This window comes from Streptopelia decaocto (assembly GCF_964273445.1).
Source record: "Streptopelia decaocto genome assembly, chromosome: 2".
Taxonomy (NCBI): domain Eukaryota; kingdom Metazoa; phylum Chordata; class Aves; order Columbiformes; family Columbidae; genus Streptopelia; species Streptopelia decaocto.
The window spans coordinates 123639305-123660486 of record NC_138655.1 but is presented as its reverse complement, the minus strand read 5'-3'; the positions used below and the strand labels follow the sequence as shown (position 1 = coordinate 123660486).

The following is a 21182-nucleotide window of genomic DNA, read 5'->3' as shown; positions in this document are numbered from 1 at the left end:
CCCATTCCTCCAATCCTCTGCTAACAATGGTTCAGATGGCTGAAATGATCTGGTTCATTAGGATTTGGCTGAAAGAGATTGATAGAACAACAGAGCACACCATGGGCAACCAAATATTTCCATCTCACTTTTTGATGTAAAATATTAAAGTTTTGAAAGTGAGATATGCTATCACAAGAGAGATATTGTTATGCTTTCAGCTGTATCACAGTTAGATAATCCCTCATCTTTTCTCCACCTCAGAAAACCAATCCCTTTTTATCAGTTATAACTTGATGACGATGATAATTTAAAAACATAAAGAGCAATATTAAAATGTGCCCTTTTAGATGGGAATGAAGAATAATTCATAAATAGAAATGCAAAAGAAACCTCAGAATTGCATTTTCTTATTCCTTATTTTGATATGTGATATCAATTATTATACCTCAATTCTCCTGTTTTTAATTGAACAGAAATAAAACTTGCCATAAATGTCAGTCTAAATAAATTTAAAAATCCAAATTGTTCCAACACTTTTTAAAATTAAATGCTCTTAAATGGAAACTTGGCTCAGGTTTCTCCATCTTCAAGGGTTTTGATTGACGTATCTGTCCTTATAGCAGACAATCTAAATCAAGAGGCCTTAACAGAAGTGGCCTCAACCATAACAGTCTTCAAGCATGACTGTCTGTGCCAGGTGAGCCAAACTCTGTGTTGTTTTGGATGCATCCGGTGTTGTAAATAGTGTCAGCTTTTAGAAACCACATAAAAATAATCATGGGAAAAAAAAAAAAGAAGTGTAATGTGTGTGCCTTAGCACTCCAGCATGGGTGAAATCTAACACTGGAGTATTGCTGCTCACTTCAAACGGATCAGGATTTCACCCTATATGATCCAAACTTATAAAAATGTTCCAAAGGATTTTGAAAAACACAATATTATGCAACCTTTAACATTTGAGGGCCAAACATGTTATTTTGAAAGGTCAAAAGGATAAAACTGGGAGCACTTGACTACCCTGCCCTACTGTCTTTACACTGGATAGGTAGGGCTCATTCAAAACCTCCACTTTTAAAATCACAGGGCACACCTCAGTGTGCATGTTCTATTCATAAGGCAGCACAAACCTTCTCCCTAGTTTAGTTGTCCTTAATTAAAGCCCCAACATTTTGGGCTTTGGGCCAGAGGTTAAACACCACAAGAAAGATCAGGGCCTGACTCTGGATGACTCAAACCCTTCACTTGGTGCTAGAGCACTTCAGCACTCTCTTGGCTCTTTTGGCACCGTGAATTTATGACGCAGATTCTGGGACACTGTATGGCCCCATCCTACCCCTGTCTGAATTAGGCTATTCTCTGAGTTTCTCTCTCTGTCCTTCCTGTGAATCTCAGCAGAAAAGGACGACTATAATGAAGCACATTTGACTGTCACTGAAGTCCTGACACAGGCTGAACAGTTTCAACAGATGGGGTATTCAAACAGGCAAATCTATGCCTCCTTTAAGGTACCTTTAAGCAATTAGAGCAACATTAAGGAAATATGGTAGAAGACTCACTTGGAAGTGAATTTTGTCGCTTTCTGGGTGGTTTTTGGGAGATCTGTTTTGGAGTGACTGAAAGGAGAAGGTGTGATTTCAGTGATTTTAGAAAAGGGGACTGTGATGTCAGGAGCATGCAATTCCGCCAGAAACCTTGCAATGCGATGGGAAGCATTACTTGTAGGAGATTTGATGTTTACACATCATATTCTATTAATTACTTAGTTATTTGTCTTTGTGAGAAGTCACTGCATGGTAGAACACCCACCCAGATGACATGAGGAGCTTCTCTCCATGAGTTCATCACAAGCAGGAAAATATATTGTAAATGCACGTGAAATAGGAAGAACTAGCTGACTGCAGTACTTTTAAGTTTAAGCGAAAATGTCACTGGGAGTATTCAACAAAGAAATAGGAAGAGACAATAAACCAAGTTATTTCAAAACAATTACTCAACAAAGATTAATTTTATGTACAGGGAATCTGCAAAAATCACTTCTGTTTTCTGGATATAATGTGAGGGCAGGTGCCAATACTGTTTCTAATCCTTAAATATCTCAGCAGTGCTTCAAGTTCTCAATTTCTGTATGTTTGGTAGCATGGACTCCACCTACACCATAACCATGAGTCAGAACAAGTACAATGCTTCACAGCTCAAGCAGGGAGAAACTTTTCCTTGTACATGTACAGCGGGAACACATTTTACTTTTTAATTCCCTTTAGCTGTTAAAAGGTGGAAAATATTTTGACTTGTCATTACCCCTTTACCCTTGGCTGGTATATTTCCCTGCTAGGTGAAGAAAGGTTTGAGGTGATAAAAGTTTACTTAAGTAGCCAAGCATAAACTGCATGTTATGTAAAGATTAAAGCGGCAGGGTCAGCGCAGGGACAGACGTATCTCAGGCCCACACAGCCGGTTACCTGACAGCCAGTTCTGTCGGAGGTTTGTTTTGTTACAGGTTAATGTTATTCATACTAAACATGCAACATTTAAGCGTGGCTCTGTCTTGGCCTCTCCCGTTCCTTATTGCGCTGCTTGCCATAGAGGTAATGTCTCCTTGCGTGGGAGGCGAGATTAATTTAATTAATTTACCTGACTGCAATCACGCTATTGCACCCATCTCCAACTGGGATGCCCTACGTCATCCCACGTTGTTAGTGGCCCGGGGGCTGTTTGTGCCATCAAGCTGTGCTAAAGCGACGCAGTAGCCTTGTGGTAACGAAACCACCACGATACAAACACAAAAGTGTGACCGTAAAGTCACCGGCCTCGGCCCTCTCTCCGCGCTGGGGAAGGCGCCGGCGCCCCCCCGCACCAGATAACACGTCCGATCGCAGCTGCCCGGGGCCTTCGCTCCCCGAGGGGCACCCGGCGTGTCCCTGGCTGCTCCGTGCGGTGGCTTCGCGGAGACAAAGGCCACGGGGAGGTGCGGGCAGCGGGACCGGGCGGGAGAGGTGGGGGGGGGGGGGGGGGGAAGGGGGCGACCGGCGGCGGGAACAAAGAAGCAGAAAAAGACGAGAAGAGCAAAGAAAGTTGATACCGGCCCCCGCCACCGCCCTGCCCTGGCCCGGCCGCGCCCCGCACCCCGCTCCCGCCCGCCCCCGGGACTTTCGCCGGCCACAGACGGCGGCGTGGGGCCGGGGTGAGCTGGCTGCGGAGAACAGGAGGGCCGAGTGCCCCAACCTCCATCCCCCTGCGGAGCCCCGACGCCCGGCTGGAGCTCCACGCTCCTCCATCCCCTCTCGCCTCCTTCCTACTCGGCCCCGCTGGCCCCGCCCCCCCCGGTGCTTCCCTTTAACGCGCGCTCCCGCCGCCGGTTCTTCCCCCTCCTCCCGCCCCATACCGACGGCGCGCGGCCTCCAATGGCACCTTCGGGCGCGCGCCCGCGCCCCATCCCCGCCCCCCCTCCCCCCGCCTGTCACTTTCCCCTCCCGCCCCCTCGCCGAAAGCGCGCGCGCGCGCCCTCGCGCCCCTCCCTCGGCGGCCCGCGAGCGCCCGGGCTAATTGGCTGGCGGGGGCGCGCGCGGCGCTGGCCGGGCGGGCGGGGGCGCGCGCGCGCGCGGAGGCGGTGGCGGCGGGGACGCGCGCGCGCGCGCGGCAGCAGCAGCTTCACTTCTCTTCGGGCGGCGGGGGCAGGAGCGGCGGCGGTGGGAGAAGCAGCAGCAGCGGCCGCCGCTGCCGCTCGGGAGAGTGTGGGGGAAAAGAGGGACGGTGAAGAGGTCGAGGAGCGCGGAGGAGCGGGCTCATGACTCAGTGAGCGGCTGCAGCCCCTTCCAAGCCCCGCGCCCGGCCGGAGTCTGGGCGACCGCGTCGGATTGTCCCGCAGCCTGTACCCGGCACCAGCGAGAGACACAGAGGGACCTGCGCTCGCCTGCAGGTAGCAGCTGTTCCCCTCCGCCCGCCCCGTCCCTCTCGAGGTACACCTCTGCCCCGGCTGAGGTCTCCGGCTGCCTCCCCTCCCCCCGCCGGGCTCCCACCCCCCCCGTCCCTCGCCATCGCTCCCTCACGGCAGCCCCCCCCACCCGTTTAACTGCGACCCTCGGTCTCTACCTTTATCTTTCATCTCCCCTCCCCCCTCCGCATCCCCCCCCGGCGCTGACTGGTACCCCCTTCTCTCCCACCCCCACTTGTCATCTTCGGCCGTGCCCTTTCTTAGCAACAGTCCCGTCCGCCCCTCGTCGCCCCCCGCCACCTCGACATCTCTGCCACCGTTCCCCCCTCCCCCTGGCTCCATCCATCCTCCGGCCATCGCTCCAGCCTCCATTGCTCCTCAGCATCCCCGCACCCCTTCAGCAACTCTTCCGTGTCCATTTGTCCTGCTTGCCCCGCTGCGGGCGGGAGCAGCGCCCACCCCCGCTGCCCCTCCCTGCCCCCCCCGGCCCCACTCCGCGCCCATCGCATTGTCCCCGCGGCACTCGCTGCGTCTTTGGGTCGTTCCAGCGCCGGGGTACCCCCTGCCCCCCCACCCCCCTTGACCGAGCCTCTCGGAGTGCACTATCCCCACATCCCCCCCCCCCCGGCAACTGTGGACACCCCGGGCCGGAGCCCCTTGGGAGGGGCACTACCCCTCCCCTTCCACGGAGCTCCCCGAGGAGCCCCCGCAGCCCGCCTTCCACCCTTCCCTCCTGTGCCCCCGGCGTCTTCCTCTCGCAGTCTCCTCCTCCTCCTCGCCCCGGCTGTCTCCTACTTCTCACCCTTCCCGGCCGGGGGAGTGCGTGTGGCGTTTGGGGATCCCCGTTCCCCCGCCTTCCGCCCCGGTGGCGCACTCTGGGTCTCCCCGACGGGTGAATGGCGTGTGTGCCCACCCGTGGCGGTGGGGCCGTGGGAGCCCGGGGCGTCCCTCCGGGTGTCCGTCTCAGAGGTGGACCCTGCCCGGCCAGAAACCTGGCTCCTTCTGCGTCCCCTTCTGTCATGTTTTGGTCCCTTTGCCCTTTACGGTTTCTAATGAAGACGAAGTAAGGCAGCTGCTGCTGTTGCTGCTCTTCGTGGATCCTCCAGAAATATTCAATTTATCTTGGCTTATAGGAAATTAAGACCGCTTTAGAAAGACATCATCACTAGCTGTGCTGCCCTTGGGACCCATCAGGACATTGCCAGGATCTCTCTTTCCCAACTGCTGTTTTTTGTTTTTGTTTTGTTTTATTTTGGTTTTTTTTCAGGGGTGGTGGTGGTTGGTTTTTTGTTGTTGTTGTACATCGTTTGTTTTTTGTTTGTTTCTTTCCTTTTGAGGAGGGATGTGAAAGTGCACGTGGATATATATGACAGAAGCAGTATCTTTTGGACACTTCACCAAGAATTGATAGTTGTAGTTGCACTTGTAATCTGTGTCTCTGCTGAATCATCTGACGTTAAGGGAGAGACTTTAAAGTCCACTTTCACTCCTTCCTCTGCCCCCTCTGCTCATTTTTCTCAGCACAACAGCAGGGAGGTTAGCAACCCTTGTCTGAATGTAGAATAGCCTGGCAGCCGGGGACCTGGACATTGCGTGTCTTTCCTCTCACCCTGTGTGACAGTTGAAAGCACACGCATAGCTGTCCACATTCAAGGAGTATCTTGTGTTTGTCTGTGTTCCTGGCAGTGAAATGTTTTCATAACAATGCCATCCCCTCAGCTGATTTTTTTTTTCCCATTCTTTATTTGTTCATATGTTTGTTTGTCTTTAACCTTGTTTGAAGTGTCTGACTTAAGGCCATTTAAAACATACTTTTACCACGATACCAGGCATACCTTGAACTGTGCAAAATTCCTAAAATTGCAGATACTGTGAGGAGAGGGCATGGAAAGAACTGCCTGGATGTCAGAAAGGGTAGCAGAGAGAGAAGAAGAGAGTAAAAGAACCCAAGAAACTAGCCAGACATCAAATGACAGATTTAAGCATTTTCCTGTTGTAAATGCTGGAATTACATATGCAGTAATTATATGCTCTGGGCTACTGTTACGGTGTTTGTCTGCTGGACAGTAACCTGAATTTATGAAGTGAATACAGTTGTTTTTAGATAATAGTAATATTTATAGCTAAAATTATTTACAAAGTTGTCCTATGCATATAAGCTTTATTAAATATGCTCTTAACTTTCTGGCCTGCCATGTTAAAGCCTATATACATTGTGAAGAGAATTTTTCTCTTTAAAATTAGATGTATTAAGCAAAGATTAGAACTAAAATCTAGAGTAAACAAAGGCCATCAAAAGTGTTCTATAAAGAATGAGATTGTATTTTAGCTGTATGTACAAGCAAAGAAAATCGGTTACCTACTACCTAAATTGCATTATAGTTATTAAATGTATATTTTGACTTGTCAGGATACTTTTGTGGTTTATTACCTCTAAATCTTCTGTAGCTTTTATCTTAAAAACTGACAACTAGGATGTAAGTATCTAAACATTAACCTGCGTAAATATACAAATTATGTTGAATATAAGGTTGTAGCTGTACTGTAGGAAATTGTTCTCTAAGAATGAATGATTTTTGTGTTTTAATTTAAGGATGCAAACTATGTGTTATTTCAGTTCATTAAATGAGCAGGCTAAGTGTTGTTTTATATATAAAATTTATACATGAAAATATATTTATAAAATATTGTTTTCCATAATAAAAATTGAAAATAGACCTTCAGCTGATTATGGGAAACCTAGTCCCATATCCACCACTTGCTATTACTTGCTGTTTCTTTTACCATTTTGAAGGGATGACATACTTCTCTATTTCCTTTTCAATATCTTCATAAATTAGACAAAAAAAGAACTAATTCCTCCTGAAGTTAGTTGAATTCTGTCAATAATGCCTGAAAATATTAGTTCTTTCACTCCACCATGTCTACTAATTGATAGAATTAGATCTTGCTAAGGCTTTTGCAGAATAGGAGTAAATTTAGTTTCTTACATGCACCTGTAACTAGAACACTTACGGCCTTCTTAAAAAGTGTCCTTTTCAACATAACCCTGTTGGCATTGATCTTACTTTGCCTTTGCTGTCTCTTTCCATAAATATTCAGAGGCAGATGAACTTTGTTTAATCCACTGATTGAGCATGGTTGAATCTGAGCCTGCAATCTCATTATTCTCCCTTGAGAGAGTATTAAAACATATAATAGTCAAGGTGAATAGTTTTGTTCTTAATTGTGATAGTGTCTGTGCAAGCCAAAGTTCACAGCAATTTAGACCTCTTTGTATGAAAGAGCAAATTCTTTATTCAGATAGATTTGATCAGAAAACCACCCAGATATAAGGGGATTGTGTGGGTGTAAGCAACTAACGTTTGGGCCTGTGTTCTTTGAAGGTGCCTCTTTTATTAAAATCTCTAGAAGAGGATATATAAAATATGTATATAAACTACAGGTTTGGAGTTAAAGGAAAGACCTCCTGGGTTTGGGTTGGTTAGGTTTTTTTGTAAAATTTTCTGACACTCATTGCCACCATGTATGCTAATTCAGTGAGTTTTTTGTGGACATCTGCCCTTCATTAGAACAGTTTGAGAAGTCATGACAGCTGTAACAGCGGGCTTGTAATTCCTCATCTGTTGGTATATTATTATACTATTTAAAATGAAGGAAGAGATGAAAATAGCTAACTAGTATCAGAAGTGTACAAATAAAGCATTAACTTGACTACTGAAATATACTGAGATTTCTTGTCACTTCTGTTCTCTGACACCTTTGTTACCTCATGTTGCCTGGACAGAATTTGTCAGGAAAAATCTTATTTATATCCTTTACCAGCATGCTTACCACTCTAGAACACACTGTTTTAGTAAATACAAACAGTCCTGTGTTAGTGCCTTTTGGTTCTGTTAATGTTTCCATTGAGCATGCCAAGATGAGGATTTTGTAATGTGGAAACCCACATTATAGGCTTGGAATGAGTCCACAGATTTATTTCATACAGGATGACAGAGAGTCTTAAGACTGTAATAGCTCCCAGTTTTTAACAAACTGTGTTAGATTTGAACCAGCAGCATAGTGATGAGATAGTTAACTCATTATATTGCTGAGCAGTTGAAAAATATCACTTACAGTGAATGGTATTATGCTTGCAGAATTGTATTTCCCGCATAACTACAATAACTTAAGTTTTTCATACCTACAAGTGTTTATTTTTTTATTTGACATGGGGTTTAAAATGACCAACTCCTGAATTATTGTTAAGATGCTTATGGTGAAGCTCTTCAGCACTAAGATTACTGAAGTACTGTAATACAAGCATTATGTATTAAGACGTAAACATAAATCTTGTGTGTTATTTCCTTAAGGCATGTAAGAAATACTATCAGGCAGTTTTTTCTGAAGAAGCTAACTTTTGTCATTTGTTTTTTTGTTCAGAGCAGCATCTGCCATGTCTACAGAGGGGCAGAGAGCTGATGATAGTCCAAGCACAAGTGGAGGCAGCTCTGATGGAGATCAGCGTGAAGGTGTTCAGCAGGAGCAAGAGAGGGAGCAAGTTCAACCCAAGAAAAAAGAGGGCAAAATATCAAGCAAAACAGCTGCTAAACTGTCAACTAGTGCTAAAAGGTACAGTGTTCCTTCTGGCTGTTTATTTTCCTTTCTCCTTTTTTGGTTTTTTTTTTCGGCTGACCATCAGATGTATGTATTGTCTCAGTATATTAATTTTTTTATTGTTTTATTATAACACTACTGTGTCAGTGTAATAGCCTTTTGAGGCTGGTCACAATAATGAGACCTGTATACTTTCTTCCTTTCTCTGACAGATTGGCTCTTTCACATGGTTTTAATAGTAGCTTGCATGATAAAAGCTGACATTTTTTTATTGCTAGTAAAACTCAGACAGTTTTGTAGCCTTATAAAATGTATCTCTGTATGTGTATGTATGACTGATGTTGAAACTTGTCAGTGTAACTTACAGTTAATTAACCATAAACGTTTCAGACAGTTCAGTAACTCAGCATGTTAGGACTACCGTAATACCTATTGCTCTAAAGTGCTGCGTTTCTTTTTCCCAGATGGTCAGGTCAGAAATATTTGAGTGAACAACAAATGCATGTTGGTTTCATTACCTTAAACTGTGGTCTGTTTTAATACCCATTTCTTTTCCTTCTCTTTTCTGCCTGATTGGAAAGGTGGGTTTGTAGAACAGCTATTTAAATTATTATATGCTATCATGTCAATTTCCAGATAACAATTGTCTTGCTCAGACCAGGCAGAAGGAATTTACAGCTTAGTGTTGCTCCATTAGTCCACGTAGGGGTGTTAGTCTAGGCAGCGTAATTCAAATTGGATTATAGTGATTGAAGTTAAAAAGCACTTTTAAGATAATCTGACAAGTGACCAATTCTGCAGACTATCCTGATGCAGAATTCCTAGATTCTGTTTCTTCGTTTGTTCAAGGCCATGTAAACTACAAGAAAAAACACTGGAGCTATACCACTATGGTGCTGTGGTAAAGAAGCAGCATCATGGTCCTATAGCCATAATTTATAAGATAAGCATGTAGTAGGAGTTTGTAAGCACCATTATATGGACCTGTGTGTATATCTCTACAGGATTCAAATCTTAGTCTTGGCTTAATCTGTCCCTTACCATTTACAGACTTGATTGAACTGAAGTCTCTTTTGTCTTTCCAGTGAGGTATTTTCATGCACCTTCCTCACAGCTAGCCTACATGAGGACTGTGGTGAAATGCTTTCTGAAGACCCATTCCTGCTATTAGGAGATTACCTAGTCATATTGCTTACAGGATGTCCAACAAAGCTTGCCCATATTTCTTTTTATGACTAAAAAGAGAAAAAAACACCCAGCTTTCATTTCAGACCATGATGTTATTCATGTAGTTAATCCTCACAGCCGTTAGAGTTTCTGGCCTTCTTCTGTTTCGTCTGCTTCCTGCTATTGTTACTTTTTTAGTATTAGGAATATTGGTCTAGTCGTGACATTTGCGGTCGTAAAAAAAACAGGTTTTAACATCTTCAGAAAAGAGTCTATGTATTCTGAACTTTGTACGATGCCTAATGATGCCACAATTCTGACAAGGGCCTGTGGACACTATCCTATTAAAAAATTAATAATGATATGTCAGAAATTGGTCTATTAATCTTAGCTTTGTATCTTCAAAGCTTAGAGCTTTTATCAACATGCATTTCACAGTGATAAAATTACTTAAACCTTTTAAAGTTTAATCATATCTGCTTATGGTTCTGCTGAAACTAATTATGCCAGTTGCTGACATCAGTACGTTTGCCAGTTAGACTCTAAAGGCAGTTTTACATGTCTACTAATATTGAAGAACAGCCTTTGATTATGCATTTTAAAAGCTGAGATGACTTATAAGAGTTCTGTAGATACGTGCACAATAAATAATATTTTTGAAAAAATGTATTTTATGAGTGCTGGTTGTCATAGCACTTTGTGGAAGGATCATAGCAACATAGCTTTTACATTAATAGGTTGTTGGTTTTTTTTTTCTTTTTTATGTTTTTTTTCTAGGATTCAGTAGTCTGTCATTGTGTTAGAATTAGGATTACATTTCTATAAACATTCTTAGTCTGGTCAGGTTTTCATATTGCAGGTTTTGTTTCTTTGCTTTTTAATTAAAATCAGTAATGACTCAAGAAAGGAAAAATAGAAATTAAAGTAGAGGATAAAAAGGAGAGGAGTAACATGAAGGAAAGAAAAATGACGGAGTCTTCAAAATAAGTATTACAGAAACTGTCTATATAAAATATCTTCATAGTAATATTATTATTTTTGTTCATTAGAAATTAAAACCAGTGCAGGAATAGGGCTATACTCCTTCAATGAAATGTTGTTCTTGACCAGGTTAAAAAGTAATCTTTTAAAAATTGAAATAAATTGAAGTAATTCAGCTCTCCTGTTGAAAAGAAAAGACTGAATATATGCTTAGTGACTTTTTCCTCTTCCAGCTTTTGAATTCTGTGGGTTTATATGGCACTACTTTAAAGTCACAATAATCTTCACTTAAGTGTTTCACTATGCAATTCCTTCTAATAACTCTGTTACAGCTAAAGGACTAAACTCTGCTAAAATCAGTAAAAACCCCAAACAGCAGAGTGTAGTGCAGTTGCGGCTTTGGTCAAGATTCCTTAATTCCTGTTTAGAGCAGAGAACACCAGCAAGTTAAGCTGAAGTCACAGACTATGGACTTGATTCTAAGCAGGGTTTGGAAGTCGCGTTTTCTCACTTGAAAAGCCTTTCTGCGCATATGGAATTGTAGTCACAGTATTTTTGGATTACGTTATGATACCTCCTGTATGTCTTGGATTACAATGAGGATTTGTGCCTCTGTATTTGGAGTACTTCTGTTCTGCCTTAGATTTGTATATTTATGGAGTCAATTAGCTCTAAACATCTTCAGTAGTATTAGGTTTTATATAAATCAAGATTTAGCAGTGTGCTGACTTTCACTGGTGTAAGAGTAAACTGCTACCATGTCTTATGTATGAATATACTACTCCAGCAATTTACTGCTTTTCAAAATGATCTGATTATAGAGGCTACATGAAACCACTTGCATTCATATTATATTACAGTAAGATTTTTGGGTTTAACATATGGAGTTTCTTCTGTTAGCAGCACTATAGACGGCATCAAGAAGGCAGAGTGCCATCACATGCCGTCCTTTCTCTGTCAATACGTTTAGGGCTAGCTGCTACACAGGTGTAATAGCTTACAGCATATGTCATGCAGCGTACCGGTCCTTCAATTTTCCTCACCCAGAGGGCATTGCCTTAAAAAGCAACCTTTCTTACCTAACATGTCAAGATTGAGAAACTTGCTGCATATCACAATTACAGTTCAGACATGGAATTGAATTGCTGTCCTTGAAAACAGCAGGCATCTTGTTACCTCTTAAGTAGCAAATCTTAGCATGACCTTTGGATTGAGAGAAGTGTAACCATTCTTGGCTGACATAGTAGCTCAACAAATAAATGTATTGTTTTGCTTGGCTCCTGGAGTTGATAGTTGAAAATCTGTCAACCTTTTTGTCCAGGCCTGGAATTTTTTAATAAATATCTGTGCCCACAGTGAATTGTGAACTTTAAAACTTTAGTTGTATTTTTTTTCTATTCTTTATTGAAATAAGTTACAACCTTAAGGAGTAGCAAATAGGTAATGGATTAAATTTGTTTGAAATTCAACAAAACAAAAATGAACTTCCCCCCCTCTTTTTTTCCTCTGAGAAATTTAGCACAGCACTATTTTCAAGGAATCTGGGCATTATATTTAACATGTTAAATAGGATGACAAAATACCGTGTGCTTTTTCTTGTGAGAAATATCCTTGTCATTTATTGTGCATGTAGTATGCAGGCGAGAACATTTCTTTTCCTCCAGCATGAAACTAACCATCTTTAGATCAATTTCCTGCTCAGTCACAGTTCATGTAAGATTGCAATACATACCAGTGATCGCATTTTTTAGTATTTTCTAAATAGTATATTCTTCCATATGGATTATTGGTTCACCTGGCTTTTATGGGTAACGAGGCATGTATTTTAGAAAAGTAGACGTGGTAGAAATAGCTTATTGTCATACAGTCCTTTATTTTGCTTCTTCTCCTATTAATCGTATTGGGAAATCCTCTGACATGTTCAGTTCTCTCTTAGCTTTAAAGAACTCCTACTGTTTCATGCAGGAAACAACACATAGTCCCCTTAGGCTTGGAAAAGTAGTAAATATATGTCTCCAAGAATTAATAATATTTGAAATGCACAATGTACTTCATGCTTCTGAATTTAGGGGTAGATTAACCTTTGCACTATTACTGGAAGGCAACTGTGTTTGTTCCTTTCTGTTAGTAAAATGGAGGGGAAAAATATTTTAATATGTATATATATACAAGAGAGAGAGGGGTCAAATGACTTCTTTAAGATCAAAAAAAGAGTATCGGATCTGACATTGCAAATTAAATGTCCCATGTGTACAGCCCAGGGCTTTGATTACTAGCAAGGGCTTCTCCTATTGCTGTCACACCATTCCCCAATATATAATAAACCAGTATATGATTGGTTTAAATATAAACTGGATTTTAGTTAGAGTCCTTATTCCCCTCTGTCATAGCTAAACATAGCTGTACTGAGGCAGAAAATCCAAAGAAAGAGATGCCAGAAAGGACCCTGCAAAAAAATGTTTTGTTGCCAGAGGCTGCATATTCTCGCGGTGAACCCTCTGTGGTCAGCAAAGGAAATGAGGCACATCCTCTCCTGTGCCAGATTCTGAGGGCAGCTCAATGGAGATATGAAACAAGTGCCAGAGCAGGGGAATAACTCGTGCAGACAAAGGCCAGCTTGTACATTGGAGGTCTCTATCAGTGCAAAGCTCTCTGGGATGTTGTCTGATGATTTAATTGTAACTCTGAATGCTGTGACATGTGAACAAGCTATTGCGTGTCAGCTGCTCTCCAGAAACTGTTTATGAATGTGCGCTCAGCATGAATGCAAGGTAAATTAAGGTTGCAACAAAAGAGGTTGTAAGGTGTATATATTAATTTTAGTGTGGGATGCCACAGAGTAGAAGAATAAATACAGACAACTTGCTTAGAAGCAATCGATGGACAGTATCACATTAATAGGTTGTATCTTGTTTGTATAAAAATAATAATGAATGAAACATCTCTTTATCTTAGATACTTGCAGAAGCAATTAGGACTTTTGAACATAAATAGAAAGTACCATCTGATCAATTGTTGCTTGAAGCAGAAAGGTGTTTTGTTCTTATTTGCTCAATCACATTAAAAGCTTGATAACGGGGCATTTTAATGCTGTTGGCATTAGAAGTTAGAAATTTTGAGTTGAACTAGAACAGAGGGAGAAAAGGAGAGAGCCCTATACTCTTCTGTTTTCTGAATGGAAAGGGCATGTGTTAGGAGGAAGAATGGGAGGGTTTTTATCTAGGATTTAAGCTACACTTGTCAATCCATTCTTGATGTGTCTCAGACTCATTGTAACTCAATGAAATATTAACTGCTCTTACTACTATATGTAGAGCAAAGGAATAATCCTTGAGTCTAGAGAAGTTCAACGGCATCGTTCTGTAACTTCTTAAAAGGCAGAAAAAGCAGAACAATCCATAAAACATGAAATTGAGAGAAATTCCATTCTACCTAGGTTTCCCATGATTTGAATTTGTGATAGTGTAAACTTAAAAAACACAGTAGAAATTTGACATATTCAGGAAAAAAAATTTAAAGCATTTCCTACATTTCTAAGTTCTCCTTTCTAAAGTGGGATTGTTAAAATAGAGTAACTTTTTAAAAACAACATGTTTGTTGTGCTTAGGCTTCACTAATCAGATTTTCCCTTTTAAAAAATGTGGTGGATTTTCAGTGTCACTACAATGTCTTGCTGCAAATATTGATTAAGCAGCCTGTGCCTGTATTTTTACAGGAAAGGAATGTTATTTATCGGGGAAATTCTATGTACTGGAGATGTAAATATTTCAATGAGTAGAAAAAGCAAATAAACATAGAATTTCTCCCCCTCTACAGGAGTATCTAGTGTGTGTGTATGTAGGATTGGGATACGTAGAAGTTAGAAGAAAAGCTAAATGTCTGAAAGAGTGTTTTTATTTTTACAACATATCAGCTGATCTAATAAGCTGTTATTACCTCTGCCTTCAAATCTTGCCCACGTATGTCCTAATTATTTCAGAATGAGAATGATAAAGGATTGGAGTTTCTGGTTCAGGCCAGTTCCTCTGTTGCCTTTGGTTCATTTATTCATTATAGCCATAAAATCAACTCAGAGTGGCATAAGGGGAATTTTGATAGTGGCTGTGAGACTCCTTAGCATGTAAGATTGTATTGGGACGTTAACATTAAATAGAGATTAAACTGCTCATTTTTATGTTATGTATGCCAATATAACTTAATATTTGTTTTGATAAACCATTTTCTTGGCCTGTATTTCTGTGCAAAATGGGTGGTGGTCATTTTTAACAAGATTTGTGTATACTTCAGGTCAGGCCTGAACTTTGGGGTTGTGGCTTGAGCATGTGTCTCAGGAATTTGAGTGGTATTATCATGCAGGTTTTCTTTCTTAGTGTAGGGAATGACAGGAATAGCAATGTGCTCCTGTACATGAAATCTTGTGAAGGAGAAGGGAAGAAGAAAATGCTGAGGGTGCACTGAATAGTTTTTATTTTCCTGCTTTTAAATGTTTGTGTTTTTGCACTGAAGTAGCCTATAAAAAAACATTGGGCGTAGTTTATAGGGAAGGTGGCCTTTGCAATCCTGCTTATGGCATCATCCTCTGGCAAGTCTTTGGGAACTGTAAACTCTTACAAGTTCCTTTGGGAACTCTGCAAACTCCTACTCTGCAAGTTTAAATTTCTGCAGAGGGGAAGATACTGGCTGTTATGCAGTTGCTGGTATAAAGAAAAAGAGCCCATATTGCCAGATGTGGCAGAGATCAGGAATTGAAGGACTTGGCGTGGGAGCATCAGCCTGGGAATACCTAGAAATCCTTAACAACAAAATTACTCTGCCTGGAGGAACAGCTCCGGTAGGATACCTGTAACAAGTACAGCACTTCTGGGATCTGTACCGGACCTGCCCACCAGCTTCACGTCTTCATCACTGACCTGGAGGATATGGCAGAGCGTCCTCTCAAGTTTGCAGATGACACCAAGTTAAGGGGAGCAGGTGGTACAGGCAAGGGCAGTACTATTGCACAGGGGGACGTCATCAGTCTGCAAGAGTGGATGGATGGGGAACTTGTGAAATTCAACAAGGAGAAACACAACATCATGCATGAGGGAAGGACTAAACCCTTGTAACAATACCGGCTGAGGAGCAGCTCTCCTGAGAAGGACATGGGAACTCTGGCGGAGTGAGGCGGCAACCAAGGCTGATAGTCTCCAGGGCTGTGTTAGCAGGACCATAGTCAGTAGGTGCAGGAAAGTGATTTATCTGCCTTCACTCAGCTCTTATTAGACTGCATGTGGAATAATGAGTACCCAGTATTGGGCCCCCCAGTACACAGAAGACACAATTCGGAGCAAGTCCAGTGACAGGTCTCCAGCCTGGCCAGGGAGCTGGAGCACTTCCCTTTGAGGATGGACTTTGGGGGGGGCCTGATAGCAGCCCCAAAATACCTAGGAGGAGGTTATGGAGGAGACTGGAATGGGCTCTTTCCAAAAGGGTAATAGACAACCTATGAAGTTGGGGTTTTTGCCCTGTCAATACAAGGTATATTAAGAAGCTAAATAATCTGGAGAGCAAGAGCTACGAGGCATATCGTCAGAGGGGAAATAGAGAAGGAGGTTATACAAGACATTTAATTGTTGTGTGGGTGAAGAAAGGAGCTGAGTATCCTGACCTGTAGAAAAAGGGGGATTTTCTAGGTGGCTGCTCATGGCGTAACTCGTCCCAGATTGGAGGCTTGTTTTTCAGAAAATATTTGATTTTTAGTTCAATATTTTCTTGAGTGGTTTCATGAAACCTTATATCATCAGCTTTCCATCAGAAATAGTAAGAATTACATTTTATTATTATTGATTGCTGTAGAAATGTTTATAAACTTGAAAGAAATATATTGGAAAAAAAAGTCCTGATAATATATTTTTTTTTTCTCTTAAGAATTCAGAAAGAACTTGCAGAAATTACATTAGATCCTCCTCCAAACTGTAGGTAAGTTCACCTGGATTTTATTAATCTAGAATGTGGAAACGGAATATTTGGAATTATGGAAATTGCATAGAGGACTGCGGTAAATTTTAGTTATTCCTTTATGCTGATTACTTAGTAATTTTGGAATAAAAGCTTGTAGATAACATGTGTTTGCCCACGTACAAGGAATTGATATGATATACTTTCTGTAATGGTGAAAACTGATGAGCATTATCATGCATTAATACATACACGGTGAAAAAATCAAATCACCCTTCTTTTGAGGAATTAAATCAATAGCATTTTGTTTGATTCTGTAAAATGTAATCTTGGTGGCAGTTGCTGGTATGTTTGATTCCTTTTTGTTGCAAATTGTTAACACACTGTGAATATAATGGAGAAAGAAAAATGTTACAGGCACAAAGTATTACTAATCTCTGACTGTGTTTCTGGTGATCAATTATGATATTCAGTGGAAACTTCCTGAAGTAGAATATATCATTGCATAGCCTTTCTAATAATGACTTTGTTCTTGTGTGGATTTGTTGGTTTGTTTGGTTTTTGTCAGGTATGTTTACTTTCGGTGTGTTTAAAAATGGTTTTGAAATGAGTAATGAGGGAAGCCTAGAAACCCTGGCTACCCAGTGGCCAGGGAGATATATAGTTGTTTTCTGATGACTGTCTCGGGCTTCTTCTCTGTCAGCCTGATGTGTTGTCAGTGCTGGAGCTTGGTCAGAGCTGCTTTGGGGATCTCTGACCACCCTACCTCTTGTGGTGAGAGGTCGGGCTTGGTGCAGAGGAATATCTTCCACCTGGTCCTGCCAACCCATTTCAACTGATGGGGTTTAGTAGGATTCATTCTGTTAGTGCAGTAAAAAGAAAGATTGATAGAAATGGCTGATTGCCTGCAGCTTTTGTAATGAATCCAAGTACGTTTCAGTATCAAATTAACTAAGCAACTGGTAGTAAAAATGACAGTCAGCTTTATTGTTTTGGTCTGTCTCTTGACAAAAGTATGTGTGAGAAAATATTCTAACAAGATTTGATGTGGTCGTGCTGGATCTTAAGATATAAGTCAAGTGGCTATGTAGTGAAGTAGCCTTGCAATAATAGCGTTCAAAGAGTATTTCAGTCAATTAGGATGAACAGTTCTTTGCTAGATAAAACATTTTAATAGCTAAGCTGTTCTGTCATACTTACGACTGTGTGTGAGTCTTCAGTCACATCAAAGCTGTTTCAAATGGCAGATCTTTACTTAGGTGTTGATGACTGATGCCTATTAGTGGATTGATTTGCTGAGATTAATATATAACTTCAGCCTGTTGTAGAAGAATGCATAAGTCTTTGAACTGAGTCCAGAAGGCTCGTAGTTTTTACAGCAGTGTCATTTGTTCTAGTTTGCTGAATCCTTCCCGTTGTAACAAAGCAGTTGTATACTGAAACAAGATACTGTTATTTGACTTTCTTTTGCTACCAATTGTAAAGTGAGCATTCGCTGTCTTAGTGGAAAGCCCTTTGGTGACTTGCAATTAAAAAAAAAAAAAAGATAAAGTGAGCTGGAGATTTCCTGGGTTTTTTGATTATTTACACTAATGATAAAATAGCAATAAAGTGCACTGCATGATGCTGTTTTACCAAATAAAAAAATAACATCTAACTTCGTGTGTCTGCTGCTTTGACATAGTTCTTAAGATGCAGACTTATTTCATGTTGTGATCTTGATAGATAACCATTAGTAACTTTACTATTAGCAAATATGTTTTTATAGTCAATACGGAATCACTTCATTTAGTTTTATGCTCTGTTGACACAGTCTAAACAGTGTTTTCATTTGAACTTCATCTATTTTCTATTATAGTTAAACATTACAAAATAAATAAATCAGCTAGATATGATTCTTCAATATAATGAAGAAAGCCAAGCTGGAATATAGTATGTCTTACTCTAAAGTATTGATACTCATTTTCTTGTTTTAGTGAAACTTAGATCATTGTTGTAAGAGTTGTTATATTTTCTGGAAAAAAAAAAAAACACCTGTATTTCATGAAGATAAGTTCCTTACAGATTCAGGCTATTTGAAATGGTTGTGATTCCAGCTTACCTTCACTGTGTATCCTCTTTTATTTCAGTGGGGAGTTTTAAGTATAACATAAATCATCACTGGGCAGTAGGAATGTGATAAATCTCAAAACTAATTGTCACACGAGACATGAAGAAAAGCTGTATTATTCAAGAATGCTCCCTGAGTAGTTATTTAGGAACTTCTGATAGGTAGGATATTGAGCTGAATTGGAACTTGGGTACAGTATTGTAAGATGTGTTGCAAGACTTTCCATTAACTACAGCAGACCAAAGCTTCAGCTTTGTCTCATTCGGGAAAAACACCAAAATGGAAAAGTATCTATAGTACAGTAGCATCCCTTAATGGCACGCTAGGCTGGCTACGCAGTCGGTACAGGCTCCAAGGGAGTTGCAGCTTCCACTTCTGCAGCAGCTGCGATCTTAACACTTCCCCCGCCTCATCCCCATGAAGAGAATAGTCTGTATAATCTTCTTGTTTGTCTGGAAGACAAAAATGTCTTGCTCACACATGTCTTGTAATTGGCAGATTATCACTGCTGCGACTTGCAGCTTCTTTCCAAAACTATGGAAAGCTATGGATTTCGGAGTTCCTAAAAAAATCTGTCACGTTTGTCTTTAAAACAGGATTTCATGTTGTAAGAAATTGGAGTTGCCTGCCTCCCTAGGTACTGCTGTATTCCATATTCTGTACTTTGGGTTCCGGGCGATAGAAAGAGTCCTCTTGGCTTCCCAAACTTTGCATCATTCCTCAGGACTGAGAATGTGTAATGTTCTAAGTGTCAAAAAGTCAAGTTAGAGGGTGTGTGGGAGTTGAACAGTGTAATCATTGCTATTTTTGGAGTAAGGCATGTCGTAAAAAAGCCTATTAGAATTCACATTTAACAGAAAGAACTGGATGGGGTTTGCTATGTGTTTTGTCCCATCCTTCCCCCACCTCCCCCATTTACTTTTGTATAGAGATGAATTTACCATCAAGGAGAGTCCTAAATGCTGAGTGGGTACATTTGTATTTTAAATCTTGAGCATTGTGAAATTTTAGTTTGTCAGGAGACAGTATACCTAAATTGTAGACATTTGCCACTCTTTTTTTTTCCTCCTCATTGAAATACCAAAGCTTGATTGCTAGAAATGTTGCACATAATATACCTCTGAGTAGTGCAGAGTATATCTTTTCTCACGGGCAATAAAAACCTCATATTTAAGTGTCATTTTCATATATATTGCGTTGCTGGAAGAGGGGAATAGTCAGGAATTCTTGTAGCTAAAATAATGGCTTTTCAAACTTTCCCATATTTTGGACTGCATCTTGCCCAAGACAATAGATTTCATAGAATACAACTTCTATTGTCAGTGTTGTATACTATTTCCCTTCTCACTGGCAAGAGAACACATCTCTGTGGCAACTTATACCAATTGCTTACATGGGAAAATAATATTTGGAAAGTATTTAATATGTTTTTAGCTTATTTCAATGTGAATTTAGCAGCTGGAAACAAAGAGAGCCAGTGCAAAGCAAATAGCAGCTCTCTGTGGACACCACTTGGAGCAACTGCTCAAAATTTTCCTATTAAGTCAGTGTTGTTCTCTATCTTCTTCGTGTTTTCTTTTGATGTTCTCTAACATATTTGACACTATTCTTTTCTGTGTATTTACTGCAATTCCTTTTATGTGTTATACGTTTTATTTCTTTTTCCCTGTAGCAATGTGGGTGATGCTTGAGGCTTAGAAATATTCTTTAAAGGGTTGTGCAGCTTAGTGGACAAATTGAGTGGTTCTCCTTCCAAAATGATCAATTTAAAACCCCACATGTAGTCTTTTCTATTAGTTTGGAGCCATTACATAAATTCCTTGCTTCTTATACTGTCTGCAAAATTGATATTCACCCAGCATATCTGATCCTAGTATTTGCTTATGAAAACTAATCACACTGAAAAGGTTGTTAAAACACAGTTGGTTTTGGGGTGGTGCAGAGACGAATGGAAGATTATTCAATTTGGCTTAGGGAGAGAGGTCAGCATCCCTCATGGATGCCTCTTGTGCTACTAATGAATATGTGGAGCCTGACATTCCTGTTCAATATTGCTCTGGCTCGTTTTTTGCCAAAATAGTGAGGCCGTGATCTTTACAACTCAAAGGGATTATGTCATTTTATGTTATGTTATTTTTTTGGGGGCCATTGGTTTAAACTCTTGCCTAGTGCTACTTTAAAGCTAAGGAGATGACACAAGTGTCAGGAGCAGAAAACAGATGTTAGCACAATTGCATGGGAAGACTTAGGCAGGGGGAGAATATTGTCTGCCTTGCTCTAGGATGTAGAGGAAAAAATTTCTTACAATGAGGATGGTGAAACACTGGCACAGGTTGTCCAGAGAGGTGGTAGATGCCCCATCCCTGGAAACATTCAAGGCCAGGCTGGACGGGGCTATGAGCAACCTGATCTAGTTAAAGATGTCCCTAATCATTGCAGGGGGGTTGGACTAAATGAGCTCTGAAGATCCCTTCC

At 41.0% G+C, this 21182-nt stretch overlaps 1 protein-coding gene across 3 annotated transcripts in view; it reads left to right on the top strand.

Moving 5' to 3' along the window:
- Nucleotides 1-3613: 3613 nt before the first annotated feature.
- LOC309436642 (ubiquitin-conjugating enzyme E2 E2) overlaps nt 3614-21182 on the top strand; it is a 207927-nt gene continuing 190358 nt past the window's right edge. Inside the window, exons 1-3 of one of the 3 annotated variants that reach the window (XM_082045982.1) lie at nt 3614-3898; nt 8344-8527; nt 16568-16618. In XM_082045982.1, the coding sequence (XP_081902108.1) occupies nt 8352-8527; nt 16568-16618 (227 nt within the window). In that variant the 5' untranslated portion in view covers nt 3614-3898; nt 8344-8351. Of the gene's footprint in view, nt 3939-8338; nt 8528-16567; nt 16619-21182 lie in introns of all 3 variants that reach the window. The other 2 variants (XM_082045981.1, XM_082045980.1) reach the window with 2 other exon arrangements.